At 48.4% G+C, this 23,940-nt stretch overlaps 1 protein-coding gene across 1 annotated transcript; it reads right to left on the bottom strand.

The window, feature by feature from the left end:
• Window positions 1-242: 242 nt before the first annotated feature.
• Window positions 243-4,030, bottom strand: LOC149358694 (uncharacterized). The gene is made up of 2 exons (XM_089568894.1): window positions 3,948-4,030; window positions 243-543 (listed from the first exon to the last, which is right to left on the bottom strand). Exons 1-2 carry the CDS (start codon window positions 3,954-3,956, stop codon window positions 280-282), a joined length of 273 nt encoding a protein of 90 aa, XP_089425020.1. The 5' UTR covers window positions 3,957-4,030; the 3' UTR covers window positions 243-279.
• Window positions 4,031-23,940: the final 19,910 nt, after the last annotated feature.

The following is a 23,940-nucleotide window of genomic DNA, read 5'->3' on the forward strand; positions in this document are numbered from 1 at the left end:
CTCCCTGGCTGCTCGTTAGGCTGTTGTCTATACAAATTATCGCGCAGTGAGGGCGCATATGTTGTAGTTACCCCTCATCCCGCTCGTCCTGTTGACTTATCTTCCGATGTCCATGTTCTGCTCGCGGTTCTTTTTACCCTTCATCACCATCATCATCGTCATCAGCCTGACTACGCCCACTGCAGGGCAAAGGCCTTAACATATTGTAAAGAAGAACATGCCTACCCGTTACGTCAATGGCTGGTGCCAGGTCAGAGTGAGAGCACGCCACCGTGCTCGTCAGTGGTAGAGCGGCGCGTAGGGCAGCTTCAGGATGGCGGGCGCGGCGTGCAGCTTGATGATTGGCGGCGGGTGCACCGAGTGGAAGTAGGAGTAGCTGACGGCCGTGGGCACCTTGGCCACCACGGGCGTGTACACGGGGGCCACCACCTTGGGCACCACCAGGGCGGGCGCCGCTCCGTAGCCGTATGGGAACAGACCGGGGTAGCCCGCGTGCACGACGCACAGGGACCCCAGGAGCACGACGGCGGCAACGATGAGCGCCTGCACGTGCGCGCGCCGCCAGCGGTTGGCATCGCAGAACTGTAAGTGGGACAACTCTAGAGAGCGAAAGTGGCACTGCGCTACCGTGCACATCTTCTCCACATTCTTTCTAACTGTAATGGTAGTCATTATGGTAACCCTCTTCACATATAGCCTGTGTTGAAAAATCTGGCAGCAAGGTTATTTTCAGATCACGTGAACCTAAAGAGCACCACGTTGGCCGCTAAAGGCAGCACTTCCGCAAAGTTTGTAACATCAGAACGCACATAGATATTAGTTCTTGTTGAAGCTCTCAGTCGTTGATTCTGAGTTTCTATTTATGCAAATATTTGTGGCAGTACCATAATGCCGCCGCAGAGGGTTAGCAGGAGCTCCCTTCGTCGCCATAACCTCTTTTGATAGGCGTACACTGCGTCGAGGAAAAAAAATCGTTACCGGAGCTGTATTTTGTATCACTTTCTTTTTTCCCCCGCGATGTATTCTTTCGCCTTCTACCGTTTTTCGGTGCAATTTGTGGCGTCATGACTGACGGGTAAGGGAGCAATGTCATACGCCGGATCGAGTATAGTAACCGGGGCCGACGAAAGCAAGAGGGAATCGCGAAAGCCACCACCACGAAGTACTGCCCATGGTCGGTGTTTTCGACAGCGTCAATAGCCTATATTAAAAACCTGCTGTTGTGCTTGTTTTTGCCTTCGGAGGGTGGTGGCGGTACGATAAGCACAAGCGCACCTATTAAGGACTCAGGAGAAGGGGGGAGTTGGTTGGAATTCAGGAAAACTACGAGAAGCATCAATGACAGTCTGCTTCTGAGGCGGCGGGCTGATAGCAAAGCGATAAGCGGCGGCTACGTGGGTAGCTTCTGTAAAATCAAGTGTATTTAAAAATGTCACAAGCCTGCAAAAAAAAGCTGAAAGAGTGCACTGACTTGCAGCTAGAGAAGGTAACACCAGATCTGCAGTAATCTTCCTTTTGCCGAAATATTCGCCCGAATGTTGAGGACAGAAAGAGTGCTAAGTCCGACCGTGCACAGACCAATTGGGTTCCTTAAGGCCGCACTAGCCCAGCTGTTTGCTCACATAAAAACATTCTCTATCTTTGATCTTATCGCAAAAGCAAAAACCTGGATTTAACATTCTCGTTATCACAAGCCATGTTACGATGTCGGCAGGGCAGAGACCTCTTTAACATGCCTCAAATTAACCCAGTTCGGCTCCAGGGTCGACCACAAACTTCTTAAAGGGACATGAAGGACGACTCCATGCAATTACTGTTCTTAGTAATTATTACTTACGCTCCGTCTTAAGGGTATGATGCGATTGAGTTTAATAGCCATATATACGGGATTGGTCATTCTCGACTTTTCATTCATAGATCGCTGGGAGTTCTCAAACCACTCCTGGTAGTGTGGTGCAGCGGTTAAGCGATGCGCCACTGCCCTGCGATGGCAGGTGCTGCCACCCAGGTTTTTCCTTCTCAGTAGAGAGAGAGAGAGAGAGAGAGAGAGAGACTCTTTAATGAAGAGCAGATAATTTAGCCGGCGTTTAAAAATCGCTGGCATGCTACTCTGCGTAGGGAGGGGAATTTGGGAGATAAAGACAGAAGGAGAGCAGAGTGGAAGAGGTAAAAAAAAACGTAGATAAAATGCGGCCATGAAATGGGTACTAAGGATGCAATGGCGAGTATTGATGTAACCTATGGAATGATGGAGTGCATAGTCCGCCAAATGGGCTGACGAAGTTCACTGCATGAAGAATGCATGAAGGTAACGTGCAAGTGAATTTAAAGCTTATCGAGATGTCCAATGTCTTTTAAATATGTGAATAGAAAGTTCATTGCAAGTCTCTGTTGCCTAAGGCAGGCTAAGGGACCTAAAACTTTGTCCAGTAACCTCTTGCAGCAGTCATTAATTTAAGTGCTAAGTGCCAGGGTGGTAGTTTGTCGACAGTCTGGTGGGCGGGTTGTGATGGCGCACAAGGTCATGTGACCTAGGCTCCCACCTAGGTGGCTTCTTCAGAGATTTTTCGCTCACAACGCCGACGACGACGCCTGATCTTCTGCAAAACGGGAGGGTTAAAGCTATCGCAATAATATTGATTCCTTGGCTTTTTCTGGCTATGTTGACGCCTGTCCGACAGCAAAAGACGCAATTATTGGCGAAGAAATTGAATCTGAAAATCTTCCCACCAGTTGATCCAAACTCCTGGTGTCCTCACCGAAGAGGACGGATCGCCACCGTTTCCAAGTGAATGGCGGTGTAGTGTAGCCTCTGGGATCCGAGCCAAAATACCTGCAGTTTAATCGCGAAATCGGCCGGTGATGGCGGCACCTGTACTTCGTTTCTTGGTCTCTTCGAGCCTATAAAAGCTTCGTTTGGGGTAAGAGTGGTCTTTCTGTGATTAGAACGCAGTAGCCTATCGATACTGGCCAACTTTATTTCTCCTCAATGCGCATCTAAACTCATCTGCCCTACCCACCCTCTGCCGTCCCTGCGTATTCCTTCTATTGGGATCCTCTGGATACCTTGGCGAATGATCGGTTACCTGTTTTCTGCATCTTGTGACCTCTCTATGTCCATTCTCTCTTTTTGATCTGAGATAGGATATAATTAACTATTGTTTGTCTACTAGCCGGCGCTGATCTTTTCCCATCTCGAATCTAGTGTTCAAGTCGACCAAACCAAGCTGGCCCCAGCGCTATTGCACACCAGATTTTTTTTTTTTCTGTAAAGGCGTGCGTTGCAGACGAATGAACGATCAAGCCCATCAGTAGAGAAATCTAGGTACCTGAAATAAGGCAAGCGTGCCAGTTGATTACAACAAAATAAATTGATCACGCTGTATTCCTAAGGCGTCCAATTATTGCACATCATTTACAAATTTGAATAGGTTTTAGGCGCAAAAAACAGACGAGACACATAGGAAGGTAACAGGACGAAGCGCCATATCCTGGCGCTTCGTCCTGTTACCTTCCTATGTGTCTCGTCTGTTTTTTGCGCCTAAAACCTATTCAAATATGAACCAAAACCAACTAGCCCAGCAGCAAGTGCTCTTAGACTATATCATTTACAAAGCTAGAATTTAGCTTTAGAATTTAGAACTAAGCTAGATGACATAAGCGCGGTTGGCTGTGGGTTCTGTCACGGAGCATGTCGCCATGCTCTCCTTGCCACCACACTTCTTGCGCAGTGCAGATCTACTCAAACGCGTCCATTCATTGCAGGACACGTGTCTTGCCAGTCCGAAGGTAACGAAATCGACTCCCACAAGCGATACTAATTACTGAAGGGCAGGAATGCCTGTGCGTTTGCGATAGTCCAGTCAACTTAAGGAACGACGCGATTTCGCTTCCTGTGAGGGCTATGCCGACGGATGTTGGTCGACAGATGGTGGAGTATCACTCACGGCTTTCATGATTATGGCGGTCGCTTGACGCTCAAAACCCAACAAGATGGACGCTGGAGGAGTCTTCCGTACGATGCCTCTGGACTGCTTCCGGTGCTTGTTCTGACGGGCTTCCTGTCCGTGCCTTTTATACAAATCTCCCCACTCTCCTCTCTTCCTCGACACACCGCGGTCCACCACGCTAGTCCGGCTCGCGTCGGTCAGCGTAGAAACGCGTGCACCTCCTCACCGCTGGCTACCCTCCTCCCCCTCACGCTCGGAGCGTAGAGGGAGATGCGAAGAGAAGCGTAGACCGCTTGAAACACCGAAGGAAGCGGTGGGCAGTTTTAAAAGAAGAGGTGAATAAGAAAGGAGGTGGAAGGTGTGTATGCGTGTGTGTGTGTGGAAGTGAGAGGGAAGAAGGGAAGGGGTGTGTCTATTCTGCTGCGCGTTCATTTGCACCGGATGAAAAGAACGGACTGACTTTTTCAACCCTCCCCATCTTCCGCCTTCACTTTATTTTATTTTCGCATTCTTTCAACTCTGCGTGCCGTCTCTCTCTCCCTTGGCAGGCCCCTAGTAGCTGGCGTTGTTTAGGTGCCTCGTAACGGTGTCCTGAGACAGTTACGAGCGTCCGAGCAAACTTTCCTGGTTTTTTTTGTTTGTTTTGTTTTGAAGCCCTTAACTGCTGCTACCGTTTCTTTAGAGATAGGAACGCAACCTCTGTCGACCACAAAGCATGCCTACTGCTTTGCACTCGGAAGACATCAGCGAGTCCACTGTCACGAATCGTGTCACTGCCTCGATAAAGTTTAAGTTAGTGGCTCCGTGCGTGAAACACGAAGGGGGATAGAGGACGTGCCCCCAAGGTGTCGACTTGAGAAAGCGCCTGGACTTTCTGAACGTGTAATAAACTATTTCTTTTAATTTTGATTGACATAGATTTCCATTGCGTTTATGCAATAAGTTAAAAGCACTAGCATCGTGTAAAGATAGGACGTTCACGAAGACCGCCATTTGATATTTGTAGTAATGTTTCAGTGTGGCGTTGTTTGAAGTTTTGAAGTTTACTCTCAGTTTCTTCATACAGAAACTAAAGCACCCGAACAAAAGGTGCTTCCTTACACCTGACTAGTTGCAGGTGCATCGAAGAAAGTTGCATCGAATTACATCGAAGAAACATTTACAATTCATTGTTGTTTCTTTGTTAACATTCCTCTTTATTTCTTCATCCTTCTTTCTGCCTCAGACGGCAACCACATAAATGAGTTGTACACCTGTGACTTCGAAGCGCAGTAATAAGAATATGTCAAATGAAATCAAATCAGACTTTATTTTCTCTCTCAAGAAAAAAGGGGGTGACGGGCAAAAACCGCTTATTTGCGGCTTGACGAAGCCGGATTAAGCTTACAGCTTATAATGCAGTATTAAACTTAAAATGCATTACTGTTTTCTATTACAATCCTGCACAACTGTTTTTATTTTTGTGAGATAATCAGTGCGTCAGAATTGTCGTAAATTCTAAAAAAAAAAAAAGACGAGATGACGTACTGTGAGAAATACTCTTGTGTGCTGCAAACTATTGTATGCACACCATTGTGTGCACACGAATCAATGGGCACTGCAAATACGTAATAGGCTTGCAGCAACACGTGCCAATAAAATATGAAGGGCAAACACCGCTTGAGTTAGTTATACCATCCGCAAGCACCAAATGACCCTGCCTAATAAGGCGTAACAACCTGTCTCGTTAACGTAGCGCTGTCGCAATCTTTACCAATTGTCAGGGCAAATCAAAACCGACAGGAGCGCATTCACGGAAAAAACACCTTGAATCACGGATCACCCGCGCCCCCATAGCCCCTTAACAACCACATCACGAACAACAAGAATGCTCCCTTTGATATACAAGCGAAAGCCAGAAGACAACTCGGCGCCGTGACAGCGAATGGACGTCGGGGTGTGGCTGTTCCTTCGTCTTGGAGGTAAACAAACCAGCGAGCAGTGTAAGTACTTTCGGAATGCAAACTGCTCGCGTTGTATACCTTGGCAACCGTCTCTTTCTCGCTCTCTTTCTTTCTTTCTTTCTTTCTTTCTTTCTTTCTTTCTTTCTTTCTTTCTTTCTTTCTTTCTTTCTTTCTTTCTTTCTTTCTTTCTTTCTTTCTTTCTTTCTTTCTTTCTTTATTTCTTTCTTTCTTTCTTTCTTTCTTTCTTTCCCCTAATGCATTAGTTCTTCAGACCCTCGCGATTTCTGCGTGGGCAGTCAAGAACGGAGACGCCTTCATCACGTCCGACCATCGCTTCCACCGTGTCAAGTGGAGAGCTCGAAAGCTGAAGGCTCTCGCGGTCAGCAGCGCAAAAAAGCACGTGCGGTCATCTCGAGCGCTCTCCGAACGTGCGAGTGGAATCCGGAGTGAGCTCAGTAGCGCTCCGATTTTGTTGTCAAAAGATGTGACAGAGACGATGGCAGCGCGGTAAAAGGTCTCTCAGTGGCGCGTCTGTATCGAAGCGCCCGCACTCCGATGCTGCTGGGAAAGTGACTGCGAAAGCGGCGAATCGCAAAGGCGTTGCGAAGTGGTCGTGCCCTCAGACCTTGCGCGCGTGCGCTCATACGAACTGCAATGGCGGCGCCGGAGAAAGACTGAGTGAACTTCGCCGCGTAGCCCCTGACTGCAAATGACGCATTCACGCGACTTGTCTATGCATGCGGATACGCCGGAGAGCCGGGGTTGCGCCACCGCTGCTAATATACCGCGCTGCTTCCGTTCTGTTGTATACGTCCGGAACCTTTTGGCCCCTGGGAACCGCGCGCGCGCGCTCGAGCTGTTTAAGTGTTGAGCGGGCTGCGCACGCGTTCTGCCCGAATCTTTTGTCCCGGGGCGACAGACGGAAGAAAAGAGTCGAGAGAGTTCGGCGATCGCTCGGGGGTTTGGAGGTCAGTGTGTTTGGAAGTCGCGCTGACAGTGAAGCTCAGCAGGGGGGCCGGAGAGGCCGGCGCTTTCAAGGTAACCCCACGGACTCCGCTGCACCGTGCGGCGCCACTCGATTCAGAAGGAAGCAAGACAAGAGAGTGAGCCGCGAGCTTCGTTTCGCAGGGCGCAGTTATGTTTCCGATGCATATGACAAAGTCTGAAGGTGAGATCGGCCTCTCTTCAAGTGCATCATTTCACCTCCTCTATGTAGAGGCTGCGAAACGATCAGCTCTGTGTAGGCACTTGCCGCTCAGGCTCGTTCCCATGACCCCACTCAAAGAAAGTGTTAGTGTAAAGTTAGGCCGATATGTATTGCACTCAAGTGGAAGGGCTGTGCGATCAAATGAGCCGCCCGGTCAAGGTAAAGAAGTCCAGCGTCACCCTCCGTTCTGCACCTGATGTCATTGTGCACGTCCACTCGAATCTCGTAAATATTATGGTTACCTGTTCATGCGAACTGGTTGTGTGTCAACATCATTCAGCTGGAGTGTTTGATGATTTTCAAGAGTAACCGCTCCAGAGTGACTTATTAAGGCGGAAGCCTTTAATGTCTCATCGTTGTAACCATCTGTTGTCGACAGAAAATGTCACGCTTTTCAATTGGTGGAAACGGTCGTGACGTCACAGTGCGCGAATTTCAAACGGGGCCAATTGTACTTTGGATAGTAACCATGCAACCAATTGAAGGGATCGTATAGGGATGCTCCAATTAAGTGGGACTGAGCTTAGTTAATTGCTTAATTACCCAATTAGCCTAATTAGCTGTACTAGTCAGGCCATATAAATAAATAAAACCGATTAAGAAATTGGTCGAGCTCAGGAATCGAACCCCGGTCTTCGGCGTGAGAGACGAGCATGCTATCCACTCCGCCATGCCAGCTCGATGGTTTGGAATGAACAAAGGCGCGTCTAGTGAATACGGTGTCTTCACTCATTCTCATACTCCTCCATTCGCTTCCCGCGAGGTTTAGGTGTCCACCGACAAATGAGAGACAGATACATTTCCTTTCCTCAAAAACCAATTTACTGACGAGCGAGGCGTAGAACCGAATGGGCGATGGCGTTCTATGGACTCCTTGGCAGCGTTGCAAGACGCTGTCGCGTTCCACTCTTAGGGGCATCAGTGACCACACTTTAGGTCAAAAAAGTGCCCCCTGAATTTTGTGAGACAGTTACTGCGTAATTTCCTTTCCTCAAATACAATTTTCATTTTCTTCATTACGGCTCCTCTTTATCTATCTTCTTTCACTCCCACTTCCTCCCTACCTCTACGGTGCGGTTCAGGTGTCCACCGAGATGATAGAAAATTACTGCGCAATTTCCTTTCCTCAAAAAGCGCTGCGTTCAAAGGGCAAGGCATCGCGCTGAACGGGTGGTGTTCCGTGGACACCCTGGCAGCGCTACAACGCGCTGTCGCGTTCCACTCCTAAAGGCAAAGCTTAAGCGTCATTAATTAGCAGTTAATTAGTATTCAGGCATTAATCAGTAATTAACCATTAATTAGTGATTTGTCATCACTTAGTAATTAGTACTCAATTATATGTGACGCCACCGGTGCCACAGAAACAGCGAAGGTGGTGCGGAAAACGCTTCCGCCTCTACCCACTTTAGACAGTCAAAGTGCCCCCTGAATTTTTGCGCAGTGTTGAGCTTTATAACTAGACCCTAGCTCAGTGCCACATGCCTGCTCTTCGTGACCGCGAAACTATTTCTATCACCTCTTAGCACCCGAGGAGGACAGGGAGTCTGTTAGTTAATTTATTCTTGTGAAACGGATCGTTTGCCAGAACGACCGATTCAGGGGTCATCGCTACAATCACAGAAAGCTGTAAGTAGGTAATCTTGGCTACCCTGGCGGGGGCTATGGCAGGATTTGAGAGTGAGGCAAAGTGGGCATCACAAGACAGCACTGTCGTGGGAGGAGATAATCGAAGCGCAGTTCAGCCACTTGCATTAACGGACATGAAAATACCCATTCCGGAGGCATGCTTCGTACGTTAATGGCAAAAAAATTTAATCTCTTCTTGAAATATATTTTCTTTTCTTCTTTTTTGCCCTTGGCATTTAAACAGTCTACCAGCACAGGAACACTGTTATGAAGACAGAGATTCACTGTTGTTTATTCACGTCGTCGTGTATCTCGCCTTTCATTCTTGTGTTATACACACCAATCTAGCCCACCTCACGCATTATGCATTTGATCCGTTGACAGCTATTCGCTGCATTGTAAGGATGGAGTCGTTTCATCAAAGTGTGACAGGTACCGCCATAGAGGGCAAACAGAAATGGAGCCTCTATTGTGTAAATTCAACCCTTTAGACTTCTGATGTCATCACTACAAAAGCGGTACAAAACAAAGCACCGCTGGCAACATACTTAGAGGGAGCTCACGCCTACATAGGACATTAATACACAGGCAGCTGCTGTTGATGCTCCAGCCAGCTTTATTCGCTTTTCTGGGATGAAAGTGCAGCAACAAAGTTCGACAGGCCTAAACCTATCAGCCCAAAAGCGGAACATTCTTTGCCGAGGGCGGTCGATGGCCGAGCATAATGCCTCGCTGCCCCTGATCCCTTCGGAGCGCAGCCGTACAACCCTGAGCAGCTCATTCCACCGTTGGGAAACGTCCGCTTTGAATGGCGCTGAAATGAGCAGCGCAACTTTGTGCCCCATTGTCTATGAAGACAGGAAACGCGCCCACTGACTCTCTCGCTCCACGAGACCTCGCGAATGTGAGTGAACTCGCGAAAAGCTTGCGTTGTCATGGTGCATGCAGTTCCGGTAGCGCCAAGCCTTCTCCTACCGTTTCGAGTAGCCTCGCTGAAATGCCTCTGTGTTCCCTGCCCGAGTCGGTAGGCGGAGGCTCATACAACCCATGCCCGCTCATTGCTTTGGCGTGTTGATCGTCTCGCCCTTTCGAAAGCACACTGTCGCCCCTTTGTCTTCTCCGCTCATGCCCGAAAGTTTACAGATTCGGCAGGGCCGGTCCCGCTCCACATGCACAACGCTCGGACTTGGGCAACCCGCGTGTCTCAATTCCTCTGGCCGCGGGCCAACTGAAGCAGGTCAATGGGGCTAAGAAGTATTCGAAGTGGGATGGTCTGTCGCTCAAACTGCAGGCTTGTTGGTAAAACATGGTTTTCTTTTGGTAGTATGACGTGTCTGTATTGCCCATCACCTCATTAATCCCAGCACTGCTACGTGGCGACAGCGATGAAAACTTTGCCCTGTCTTTCTTCTTGTGACGTCATCGGTTGCCAAAGATTCACGAACAATACTCTCAGTGCACCATCTGGAGCGATCTCTTAAACAGAGGCAGCATGACTCCGCACTGCCGGTTGTCAGTTAACTTCCGTGGGAGCGCAAACATTGGGCAAGGAAAGTTGTTCGGCGCGTTTTCAAGTCTGAGGCTAAATATTTCTTCTTTATTAGCGAAAAACGTTTCTAGAGAAACCGCTGACTTCTCTCAGGGTCTACTGACAGATATCATACCCCTCACTTCTGGACTTTCGCGGCCAACGCTGTACAGTGCCCCTTAGTGGACACCAGCTGCGTAGTTCGACATAAGCACGCGTCTCCGAATATTAGTAAGACAAAAACCTTTGAATCCACATTTGTTAAAGAATTCATGATTAATCGAGGTGCTCGTAATTGTTCTCGTTTCGACAAAGAGTTAACTATTAAGAACGACCATGGCAAATGTTCTCGCTTTTTTGGTTCAATTCTCCAGCTCGCATCTAAACATAAAACTTCTTCCGCCTACACATTTTCCAGCAGCGACCACTGAGTCAGCTAGAGCGTCATTGCGCCGTACTAGCGTGTACTTAAAGCTCTTCGTTTTCGTGTAAGACCCAGTACGACGCGACTGCCGCGCTAAGAGAAAGCATTGGGAAAATTGTGTTCAACCCAGTTTCTACCAGAAACCTTTTCCTTAAATGTATTTTGCTATTGGAAACAACTGACCTGAGATACCGCACGGAAGCTGTCAGAAACTACGAAACTATTTCAGAAAGGTTTCCAGCATTGATTACAATTTACTCTTTACGCCCTGCTTAATTATCTTCCAGCCCTTGTCAGTATTTATTTATTATTGATACCCTCAGGGCCAAAGGCATTTCAGAGGGGAGTGGTTACAAATTATAGAAAGAGAACAAAAACAAAAATTCAACATAGAAGCGTCCTGTTCCTGGTTATACAATTCAGTAAAAGAAGTAAGCATAATATGTAAGTGTAAGGTAAGAGAACAAACAAAGGAAACTAAAGTAAACAAAGAAAATGGAGAATGATAAGTACATTTGTTGTGAGCCTTAGTATACAATGTTAGCTAAATTGTTACGGAAGCGCAGGTTGTCTTGAATGCAGGCTGTCGATCCGGGAAGGTGGTTCCAATCTGCTGATCTACGGGGAATGAACGACTGAGAACAAGCTTTTGTTTCGTGCGACGTTATACCGACCTTGTGAACGTGATCTAGCCGTGGAGATATGAAAGACGGAGGAGATATCAATTCATCGCGTAGATTGGGACAGTTGTAAAAAATTTTATGAAATAAACATAACCGTGAAAATTTTCGACGGGAGGCTAAGGGTGGGAGGTTGAGCGCATTTTTCATGGAGGTGACACTTGCAGTACGATTGAAGTTAAGTAGGATGAAACGGGCGGCGTTATTTTGTACAAGCTCGAGTGCATTAATTGAATTTGCGTAGCTGGGGTGCCAAATTGCGGATGCGTATTCTAGTTTACTACGCACAAGGGTTTTATATGACGTGAGTTTTAGGGAGGTAGGGGAATTGGAGAAATTCCGGCGTAGGTAGCCTAGCATGCTGTTAGCGTTGTTAATTATGGCGTTAATATGGAGCGACCAATTTAGAGAGGAAGATATATGAACTCCGAGGTAGCGATATGACGTGACGGCCTCCAGTATGGTATTATTTAGACAATATGCACCTGTAGTAGATGATGTGCGGGAGACACGTAAAACTTTGCATTTAGAAGAATTAAGTTGCATTAACCATAAGTTGCACCATGCAGATATAGAAGATAGATCATTCTGTAGATTGCGCACGTCGTTAGTGTCGTTAATTTCGCGAAAAATTACGCAGTCATCAGCGAATAAGTGTATGTTCGAGGTTACGCAAGAAGGTAGGTCATTAATATAAATAAGAAATAAAAAAGGGCCTAAAACGGATCCCTGTGGCACTCCAGAATGGACGGGGGTTGATGGAGAGGTGGCATTGTTAGCAGTTACGAACTGAGAGCGGTTGCAAAGGAAATATTCGAGCCAGGAAAAAAGCTTCGGATCAAGGTTTAGTTTGCTCAGCTTAAAAAGTAGTAATTTGTGGCATACCTTTTCGAAGGCTTTTGCGAAGTCGAGGAAGACGCAGTCAGCTATTGAGCGGCGATCAAGGATGAGATTAAGTTTATGCGTGAATGATGCTAACTGAGTTTCGCAAGACAGTCGCTTACGAAAACCGTGCTGCATGTCTGTAAAAAATGAATTTGATTCCAGGAAGTTCGCGATACCTGTGTATAATATGTGCTCCAATACTTTACATGGAATACTTGTCAAAGATATGGGACTATAGTTAAGGGGTGAATTCTTGTTACCTGATTTATGGATTGGGACCACCTTCCCGACCGTCCAGTCAGCAGGCAGAGCACCGGTGTCGAGGGACTGTTGGAATATCTTACAAAGCAGCAGTGAGCAGTAAGTTTGAGAACCTTTAAGAAATTCCGCGTTGATTAAGTCAGTACCCGGACTGGAGCATGGTTTAAGGGACTCAATAATCTTCTCAATACCACAAGCTTCGATGCTAATTGGATCCATAGTTATGTAGTTGTAAGTCTCCGCTTGTGGAAAAATGGTGTTAGTACAATGAACAAAGTTATTACAGAATGCGGAGTTCAATGCCGCTGGGCATTCTGCATCTGGGATGGCAAGGCCATTCTCGTCTAATAAGTTAATGGTATCGCTGTGGCTGGGGTTGACAATGCGCCAGAACTTTTTAGGATCAGTGGAAAGAATGCTAGGAAGTGTGTTGTGAAGAAAATATTTTTTTGTGCTTTTAAGTGCAGTTACGTAAATGTCGTTAGCTTCGCGGTACGCCTCCCATCTTGCTTTACAGGAAAGACCTAATCTTGTTTTAATGCGAAGAGCTATTTCCGGCATCGCATGAATGAAACATGAACTAGCCTTTTGCTGAGGACTGCTGCGCCCGCCAAAATAGCCTTTTCATCCACAGGAGCAGCACGCGCGTAATGATCAGCGTGTCTCCGCCGTCCGACGGACGCTAAAAATGTCCGGGGGCCTGAGCGGCCATTGTTCGGGCTTGTTTTTATTTGTTCCGCACCTGGACGCCTCCGTGTTGCCGCCCGCGTTCCAAGCAAACTTCGTTAGCCCTCCCTAAAGAAGCTACCGATGGCGAAAGGCGGCTGAAGAGGGCCGCTGAGTCGAAACAAAGGAACACAGCTTTCGTGGCTGCGTCTACTCGGACCACGAAGTGGCGCACTAAGTCCTGTCCTCTGATTCGCGCTCGACACAACAGCCCTCGAGAGACAAGCTTGTATGCACCACTAGTACTTCGACACGGCTCGCCCTGCGGTCTTCGGGCTGTCACGATGGCGATAAAAAGGGGCAACCGCTCAAGGAAAGAAGCTAATAAGTGAGTACACGTACTTGTTCTACGGTCCTCTTTACGGTCATCTTTCTTGCTCTCTCTGTTTCGGCTTGTTAAGCCGAGTGCTCGTTCTCTGATCCTTGAAGCTATGGCCAGTGCTTTGAGGCTTGATATTTTTAGTCAAACGTGCATGTCCGGCGTTAAGCGGTCGTTTTTACAGAAGTTCCGGCACCTATTATTTCTAATTCACGCGAGTAATAATAGCTGCATTATTTGGTTCTTTCTGTCACAATCGCTGTACCGTTAAGGTACAGGTATATGCGTCTAGATACACGCTGCTTTGGAGCCTTAAACAAATTTTTTGTGCATTGTGAGCAGTTCATTGTTGTCTGTTTTGCGTGATGTCGCAAGTAACTTGAAACCTGAATAAATTAACGCACATTCAACGTAAATACAGGGCCGCCGGAGATTATCTCGATGCACGAGTTTTTTCCGCTAGTTTCCATCACACGGTGATTTCTTTGCCTTGAACCGGAACATTCTCCTTCTTTTTTAATGCGGGCATCAGCGTCAGGCCCATCGATATTATGATCCCTGAGTGGCTAAGCAGGACTGATATCCATAATGTTGTGTCCAGCAGCAGAACGTGTCCGCCAGTGAAGCACCGAGATGATGGGAAAAAGTTATGCAGCCCCAATACATCACTGCAAGCATAAAAACATCTTCGGTCACTATATATACAAATCGAGTCATACGAAACTGCTCCAGGTTCAACAGACAACAATGCACAGATGGTTTTGTTTATGGGTTTATGGAGTTTAACGTCCAAAAGTGACTCAGGCTATGAGGGGCGCCGTAGGGGAGGGCTCCGGAAATTGCGACCGCGTGGGGTTCTTTAACGTGCACAGTACACGGGCCTCTAGAATTTCGCCTCCATCGAAATTCGACCGCCACAGCCGGGATCGATCCGCGTCTTTTGGGCCAGCAGCCGAGTGCCATAACCACTGAGCCACCGCGGCGGCCAATACATAGATGGAGATATACATCAAAGTTACCTCAAGAATGTCTATTTGATGTCGAAGGGCTTCTTTCATGTATGAGTAACTTTACGATTGTGGATTCAACGCTTTGTTCGGACGAGGCCGCTAAAACAGACGCATGACGTATAAAGTTTTGCTCTGGAAACGACCTATGCGCCGTTGCTTTCAGACACTCGATTCATTTCGGATTCTCCACACAGCAGGCTCTCACAGCAGCTGGCCATGCAGCCGTTTCTCGCGAACTTACCCCGCCCCACTTTCACCTCATGCTACATCCCACGCTTCTTCCACGGTGGAAGCCTGCAGCCCTTTCTCCAATGCGAAACGTCGCCTGTGCCTAGGAGCTTCGCGCGCGCGACCAGAGACTCGGTGCCACTTCGAAAATGCGGCGAAACGACTCCGGACGACGCCTACAGAATGCCAAGCGATACGAAGAACAAATTTACATGGCGTACATAATGCGTGCGCGCTCGCTCTTCAGTTGACGCAGTACAGGCAAGGACTTCTTCCCCGTCCGGCGCATAGCTTTTGACCCAGCCCATTTCAATGCGTCCACTCGAGGTATGCGCCCGACCTTGGCTCCGATTGCCCACTCAAAAGCCGAGAAGAAGAGCGCAGGTTTTTTCGCGTTCGACTCGAGGAAGTCGTTTTGATGCCTGACCTCCCCGCCTGTTCTGGTAGCTGCGAGAATTCGAGTGGGTCACACAGGAGGCCTTGAGCTCTCGGCGCTGACGAAAACCGAGGCATTCAGGGCTTGCTCCGATTTCTCTAGAAAACAGCTGCGTATACGGAGGGTGGTCTTATTAAGCGCTTCACTTCTCTTGAAGGCGGCGAGGAAGGTATCTCGAGCAGTCACCGTGGTACCCAACATCGATGCAGGATTCGATGCCAGAAACGGCGGTAAAGCTACCTTTATATTCAAGAGCACATAGAGTCGAAGAAGCACTATTCTGATGACAAGTAGTTTGTTTTGTAGTAGGCACGGGAAACTCCGCCCTCTCAAGTCCTGTTGAATGCCGCGAACAGTGAAGTTCGCTCGTTTTGATGTATTAATGGGTGACAGAAGTTATTATCGCGTGTGTTCCTTGGTGCGGATGCTTGTGATGCTTAGCTATCTGTTTAGGCGCTATTGTCGCTGAGAACTGGAACATGCATAGAGCATCAATGTTCATATTTCGCATTCTCAGTGTATACTATATACCGCATCGGGTATACCGCGCATCTGCCATGCCAACTGCGCCTTCTGTCATGGATGCTCTGCTTTCTGGAATGACATAGCGATGAGGTTATTGTCGCAATCGTCCGCAAAACAGGTCATTAAAGAAGAAAGAAAGTACATCAACTACCGCGCACGTTCCAACCCAGTTATTCGTGTCAAAGCATACCTGCATATACAGATCTATCTTTGCCCGTGACGACAGCAACGCCCTCACGTCGAGAAAAACTAGAGGACCTGTTAGGGGCCTTTGCGGCTGTGACTCGGCCATCGCTCACACCAGCTGACAGTACAATTATCAAAACAGATAACAGTTGTTTAAACTGTAGAACAATAACGCCAGCTATTTGCAATCAACCGCCATTTTCGTACACTTAATTGCTGTAGTTTCGCTGAAAGCATTGTCGCTTGTCCTGGGCTAGTATGTCAAACTCTCCGTGATACCACATTTTAATGAGAACATTAGGAGGGTCATGACGGCGAAAACTGTCCGGTTTCGGCGTATGTGTGAAGCCTCCACGTACAGTGGTGAGCAGCCTTGTCTAGAGCGCTCGGGCGGTGCACTTCCTTGCAAACAAATCCAGATTTTGTGGCAGCCTCTAGGGTTCAGCTGCAACGCTTGCACGGAAGTAGCGCCAGATAGCCTCGTAAACAAAGCAGGCACGAAAACTTTGCCCTGTAATGAGGGGCTGCTCTCTAATTTCGGTTTTTGTTACCAAGTGCGCACTGCTCAAGCGCTCTAGACAAGGCTGCTCACCACTGTACCAACTGTGGCAGGTGGCAGGTGACGTTTAGGGGGAGTTCCCGTTTTCCACCGGCTACATGCCACCTCTCCACCTGCCCCCACTGTAGCACCGGCTAGAGCGAAATACCGGCTGTAATGGAACACCGACTATAATGGAACACCGATGATAGCAACCTGGTAGAAATACCTCAGTGACATGTGATAATTATTTGGTTGTACGTCAGCGTTGTGCTGAAGTGGCACGTAGCGGTAGTGGTCATAATGGTGCAATTCGTACTCCAGGCTGCAGAACGATAGCGCAAAGCAATAGAAGCTAGAGAAGAATGCTCTCGCATATTTGCTCCGTGTAAATCCAACTGACCACCCTTCAGTTTTTCATCTTGTAACTGCAGTCGAAAACGCAAATAGCAACAGTAGTCCTCAGTCTTACAGTTTACATGCACTAGTACTGTTATCTTTAGTTAGCTCTACGTTGACACTCTAACCTATGATGCCTTGCTGCGCAGCTGCCTGTTTTTCCAGAAGCATATCGGATAAGTCCGCGTGTTGGGATAGGCCTATTGCGAGAAAAGCGTGCGTCGTGGCAGTTTTCAACGAGCTTCCTTTAAACTACGTGGTAAATTCAGGTTACCGTTTCTTGTAGACTCCAAGTCGACATCTCCAGCCTGTCCACGTATTGCTTTCAGTGCCACAATGATGCCATCGGTTTCTTCATTCTTTTTTTTTTCGCAGTCGGCGTTGCGTAACGCTTGGTGTGCTCGTGTCATATTTCGGTACCGTACACTCTGCACCTGTTGTGGCCAAGCCCAAAGCTTCAGATATGAACTTCGGACAACACTATGTTCTTGCATTTCCTGCGACTTATTTTGAAGCCGAACGAAGTTTACTGTAAGCATGCTACATTATTGGTTCTCCTATCCAGCACAATCCTACGGGTTGGTTGCTGTCGCTGTAAGGAACAAAACATAGTTTCTTTAATTTGCTTCTGTGAAGAAGAAAAAAAGCAGTAATTTTTCTCTTCCTAGAGGAAGTAAATATAAAATTTCAGGGTCAAACCTGGCGCGACGATCTTCCGTCGCAGTCCAACACTTCCGCCCTGTCACCGGGCGAAATACGCAGCTATTTCTTTAGTGTATATGCAATGTGCACGTCACTGATTTGGCACTGAGCTCGAGGGGCCTTGATTGGTCATGCCTGCCAGTCGCCCTTGGACCGCGCCTATACGCCCCTGTACTCTCACGTCATACAGGGACATCTCACTTCATTAGGTAATGTTGAACGTATACATAAATGCTGCGCATAAGTTAAAGCCGATACGCAAATTCCTACGTGAATACATTTTGGAATTCCGCCAACGTTCGCAGCGCCTCCGTGTTCCACTGAAAGTGCCTAATACCACAGCACCCAGTGGCTGTCAATAGCGCCTCGCCTTTGAAGGCTGCACTCTTGTGTTGGCAGAGTTCTTAACCTGGACGTATAGGTGACCAGGGTTCAAGGTGCCAAGAGACGAATGGATGCGCGCTGTCCTCGGGCAGACGAGACCTGAAATGAGCTGCTGTATATAACTCGAAGCAGACGTCGAAAGAGCCAGTGTTCGAACTGCAGCGACAGAAAAGGCCGCTGGGGCGTTCCTCTGGTCTGCTGGACGGTCGAGGAGAAGAAGAATGGGAAGAAGAAAATGACCTCGTTTACTCCGCCTCACAGAGAACGTGCGAAGATCACTTTAAAAGTGGGCGGGGACCTATGCACGTGTCATTTCCGTCACCTGCACGGGTGTGTGCACGAACAAGTGCTAGAGAATGTTTGTTACAGCCGTCAGGTATATGGTATGCTGTCTGGTAACGCAGACTTAACTGCACGCCGTGACTCAGAAAGTGACCTGTATGCATAATGGGCTCTGCGTAGTATTCACATAGACGAGCATGCAGTGACGGAAAGTGCAAAATAGCTGAAAAGTTGGTGGGAAGAGATTAGGAAATTCACTGTGACAGAGTCGCCGGCACAGACAGATGACAGGGTCGGCAAGACCCTGTCCTGCGCCGGGCTTAATCAGGATGGTGATATGGCGTAATTAACTACGTGCGTGCTTCCCACAGGGTTGGTGCTAATTTTGTAACAAACATAGACAAGCGAACAATAATCAGCAGCAGCCTGCGGGGCCATTTCATGTCCCTGCGATCCACTGTTAATGCTGGGCCCTTGAGCGGTGTCCTCCCAGAGCACCGGAATGTGTTGATCTGTCATTTCTCGCTTAGAAACTTCTTTATTTTTAAAATGTTTGCTAAGCGCGGTTCAAGCTTCTGCCGACAATTTTCGTCCATTTAGAAAGTCCATGCACTTCACGATGGAACGGGAGTTCTGATTTGCTAGGATAACCGACGTGACAAGAAAAGACGCCATACTCACGTTCTCCGCTATTCGAAGTCTACTATTTGACTGCATTTGTGAACGAACGCTATGCTTGTTTCATGTAAACCTTCAAGCCGCCGCAGTGGGGTAGTGGTTTGGTGCTCGGCTGCTGACCCGAAAGGCGCGGGTTCGATCCCGACCACGGCGGTCGCATTTCGACGGAGGCGAAATGCTACAGGCCCGTATACTGCACTATGTCAGTGCACGTTAAAGAGCCCCAAGTGATCTAAATTTCCGGAGCCCTTCACTACGGCGTGCCTCATAGCCTGAGTCGCTTTGGGAGGTTAAACCCCATAAAACAAACCGAATCACGTAAACCTTCACATGCAGCACCAGTCAGCTGAATTCATGGCCGGCTTTGTTGCTAATGGTGCAAGTCTTCAAAATAGACGGTTAAGCACTGCTGATTTGCTTTTGGAAACGACTGCCACACTGCCACTCTCTCTCTCTTCATCTGTGTTTTTTGTTCATTCACGGCCAGAACCAGGAAGATCAGCGGGTGTGTGGCAACAGTGCACTACGAGGTTTGCTGCGTGTTGAGAAAAGGTCACCTCCATCCTTCCTATGAGTTCACTGGTTCTCTCTGGGCTTTGAACGAGCTTTCGCTGACATCCCATCCGAATCACAGCGAGTGCTTCCATTAAGTGTGTACACATAGGTCACAAGGAGCCCTTGACTCAGTTCACGCCAAGCAGGGGCAACGAGGTTGCGCTTGGTGGTCAAAACATTGGGCGATTTCTTAAGCGCCAATTGTTCACCCCTTCGCCCCCCTCCCCCGCCTCCGTCTCCTTTAGGTCATTAGAAGTGGCGTGAGGACATGCGGAAATGAACGCTTCGGCTCGGAGCCTCCTTATGGTAGGCGTGTACACAGAAACGGTTACTGACCAGCCAAGCTGCTCCAGCGGCCTTGGACTGTCGACCGCGGACGCCCGTCGCTGGGAGCGAGGCGCGCCCAGAGGTGAAGCTCACAAGTGGACGCAGCCATCGATGGCCTCTTCGCTGACCTGCGGGGCGCCGCCAACGCAATTACAGATTTCTCGCCTATAGGAACCGCCTCCGTCGAGGGAGAGAGCGCGTCGTTCCTGCCGACTGCGTGCATGCTCCGGAAAGTGGCGAAGAGGCCCGTCACCGTCGTCTGTATCTTTAGAAGACGCCTCCTGTGGAGATGATTTAACGACCGTAACCTCATAGCAGTGCTTATAAAATGCATGTCACCTTGAATTAAAACACACCTACAACAAGTGCTTCAACGCTGTCTGGTTTGTAGTGCCAATTCCGTTGGGACAAACTGACCGCGTTCACCACATGTTTGAAAGTCTGTTTTGCGCCGAGCTCTATGTGTGTTGTACTGCGAGATCGTGCCGTCAGCTCCCACTCCCCCCCCCCCCCCCTCCCCCGCCATCCCATCTACCCCATGACCGCACCGGGCTGCTCCAACAGTGTCAACGCCGCACACGCACACAACACAAACCATGACTGGTTAATGCTTCAGGCTACTACACTGCTTCCAGCAAAAGGCATTCACTAAAGCTTAACCGCGGCGCTAATGCAAGTGTAGAGGTATAAACGCAACAGACACCCCACAGGGCGCCATGAAGGAACAGCGCACGACCAAACAGCATGCGTCAAAACAGTGCACGAAAAACAGCACCGCGACAATACAGCACAGGGTAAAACAGCACAGCAGTGCTGTTTTGTTCGGCGTGCTGTTTTTTTCCTGTGCTGTTTTGTCGCTGTGCTGTTTTATTGCGCGTTGTTTTGTCGCAGGCTGTTATGTCGTGTGCTGTTCTTTCTTGTCCCCGAGAAATTTATATTACCCGAGGGGTAACCGCCGGGTCACTTCCTTGCTTGTTTGCTTGCTTGTTTTTCAGCTACTTACACTGTCGGAAGACAGAGGAGTTCGTATTTTTGTAAGGATTATTTTCGAGATTTCCGTCACTGGCCGGAAACGCCTTCGATACCGGAGTCGGCGGCGAATATTACTTGCTTAGCCGTAGTCACGACGTCACCACTAGGTGACAAACGAAACAGCGCAACAGTACACAGGTACAAAGAACACGCACGAGCGCTCGTGTGTTGTTTCCAGTGCATGTGTGCTGTTGCGCTGTTTTGTATGTCGTGTGTTACCAACAAGCCCAAACTGCTACCTCGTCACAAGTAGCAATTGCTATTTGTAGAGGGGCAAAAGAAAGGATTGAGAAAACAACCGCTTAGACTTCATACTTTAAGTCCTCAGCCTTAAACTCTAAGCCCTTTAAGGTCTTAGACTTTATACTTTAAGTCCTAGGCATCGGCAAAAGATAGGTGACAACTTTGACTGTATTTAGCGAGTTACACAACGGAGCGTAAACAGTTGGCAATTTTATTACGGTTATACCGGGTCCTGAAAAATATCTTGACTACAGCTAGGCATTAGACACCGGAGCGAGCAACCAACAAAATAACCGTTTGAAACTTCCGATGACGAAGTTGTCACGTGGCGAGCAGGCCCGATACTTGAACGGAATGCGTTTGAACATAGCAGCTCAAGCTCACGCAGAATATAGTCGCGGTAAATAGTAGCCGACGTAGTCACCTACCAAGAATAACTGCAGGGACCGACCATGAACTAAAGCGGGACACCTTGCTGACTTAAAACCGCAATGCAAAGCACAAAACCGAAACGACCCTTTGGACTGCCAGTACAAACTAAAAAATGGAGAGTTTAACTGGAGATGGTTTTGTTCTGAGTGGTAAAACGCAAAGAAATAAAATTCCAGCCCGACCATGCCATTCAGTGCACCTAACCTTAAGAAATAATGTTGATGGGTCATGAATTCACTCTAAGGTCGCTGTGACATGGCTTTGACAGCATCTATAGCACGGTTTTGCCTTGGCTACTCGTCCATGCAGACCTCCTTCATCGGCTTCGACCGACCCGCAGGGTTATCATGCGACTCGACGATCTTAGAGTTAATGTTTTGGTAATTATAACACCATGGTTACAATTTGGCAAGTAGCAATGGGATTAGCATGGTCGGCAGTCCCATGAACGCAAACCGTCTCCATGCTTCTCTATGTGTATACCTGTTCGTCAACAAAAGAAAGATATTTACTGTGCCAGATTACACAACGCATTCTTGCTTCCAAGAACCAGCACATGTAAGAACACATAAGGGACTAGAACAAGGGGAACAAGGGGAACGTACAGCGGGAGGCGCTCTGTCCGTTCTTCTCTCTTGCTTTAGTCCATTGTGTTTTTCTGAGCTGGTTCTTTGAAGTGTATATGGCAATCCAACTGGCCAATCAACAAGTGTTACCAAAACGTATTCCCGCTTAATCTATGAAAAAATATTCTCCTAACCAGTTATCAGTTCACTTGACAAACTGGCGTGACCACTAAAGCGGAAAATCGCTGCTTCCAATAAAGTCTAAAGCGCGTTCTCCAAATGCACGCCGTCAATACGCGGCAGCAAGGGCCCAGTACCGAGTCCTCCGTGGCTATCCTAGACGCTCCTTTTCTCGCCGTTCATGCAACAGCGACCCGACTGATTTGCTAGGCTCAAAGCATTTTCCAATGAAGATTAGGAAAGGGAAGCGACGGAGAGGAGGAGAAGGTGCCGGTGGTGCCGGAACGGCGGCGTGTCCGAGGGAGAATGCGCGAAGCGGGAGCGAATATCTCGCCGGCGCATCGTTTTGTTGTCGTTATCTTCCCGGTAGGTCGTATATACACATTCCTTTCGTTTTATATTCACTGTTTCGTTCTCTTCAAACTCCCTCCTCCGGTCACGGCACCCACCTCTTTGGCGGACCTCGCTAAAGTCGTGCCGTGTAGGCCGCCAAAGCAGGCCAGGAAGGAGAACAGTGCGCCCGCTTTTATGAGCGTACGCGATCTCGGCGGTAGTTCGGCTCTATAGGAGCGAAGCGCGTAGGAGAAGAGGGCGCCTTGGTCATGAATGCCGCGCCGGTGCCGGATAGTGAAGTAGGTTAGCTTCTTCTTCGGCAAAAAGAAAAGAAGGAGAACTTTGAAAACGAAAGCAACAAGGCCCGGAAAAGAAGCCGGGAAGGGGAGAGGGAGAGCGTCGGGGATGGGAAACGGAAGCGTTGAAAAGGCCGGTACGGGGAACAAAGCTGCACCCGTTCTCGCTTCCAGGTCGGATTGCGACTGTGCACTTTTGATTACGACGCAGAGAAAACGACGTACGTCGAGAAAGTGAAAGGACGGGGAAAGACTCGACATTGTCGTACGTGCAAACGGCGTACTGGTTAAGTTTGCTCTACGCGGCAAGCTGCTATCGTCTCTGATCCACCCTGCGTGCTTCTCTTTATTTTTAGTTTTTGTTCTTTTTTTCGCAGTTAACTTACGGCGTTGATTGCAGAGGCAAGAATAGATACGGGGAAGGCTGGAAGACATGCGCAGCCCCACCTCTCTTTGTCCGATGCTCGAGACTGAAGAGCTTTATTTTGCTTCTGTTGTTGACAGGTATCTGTAGTGTCGCCAGTGCAGCTTCGCATTTACTTCTCTTTAAGGTTAAGAGCACGCAAGATGTGTTTGATTTTTCTCAGAATATTAAACTGCCAATATGAGGGCGTGAGCAGCGTAAGAATTCTGAAGACATGGCAGCGAATCTCGTCAGCTACCTCAAGTGGCTGGCGGCGGCGCGTGTTAGCAGAGTGGCCGGCCGGCTGCGTAGAGTTCCATCACTCAGTTGCATTGGGAAACCAGGCAAAAAGGCTCCTGCGCTGCACAACCTTCAGCAAGGGGATGCACAGTTAAGACTCTGCAACAGCCGATCCGAAACAAGGAAGCATCGGAGGCAAGCGAAAGATCAAGAAGCCGTGAAGGAGTTTCAAAAAAAAAAAATCCGGGAATTTGATTACAGTTGCTTGGATTAGAACGTGTCACTCTGGTAATACCTGTGATCGCCTGTAGTTCCGCAACTGTCTCACGCATCTGTTAGCCACTCTACGCTGCAGGAGTCTTTTCCGACTGCCGTCTTAACTGCATTGTAGTTCACCAGATGTCGCTGAAGTTTGT

The sequence above is a fragment of the Amblyomma mixtum genome, chromosome 2 (genome assembly GCF_055824585.1).
Source record: "Amblyomma mixtum isolate Tamu chromosome 2, ASM5582458v1, whole genome shotgun sequence".
Lineage (NCBI taxonomy): Eukaryota > Metazoa > Arthropoda > Arachnida > Ixodida > Ixodidae > Amblyomma > Amblyomma mixtum.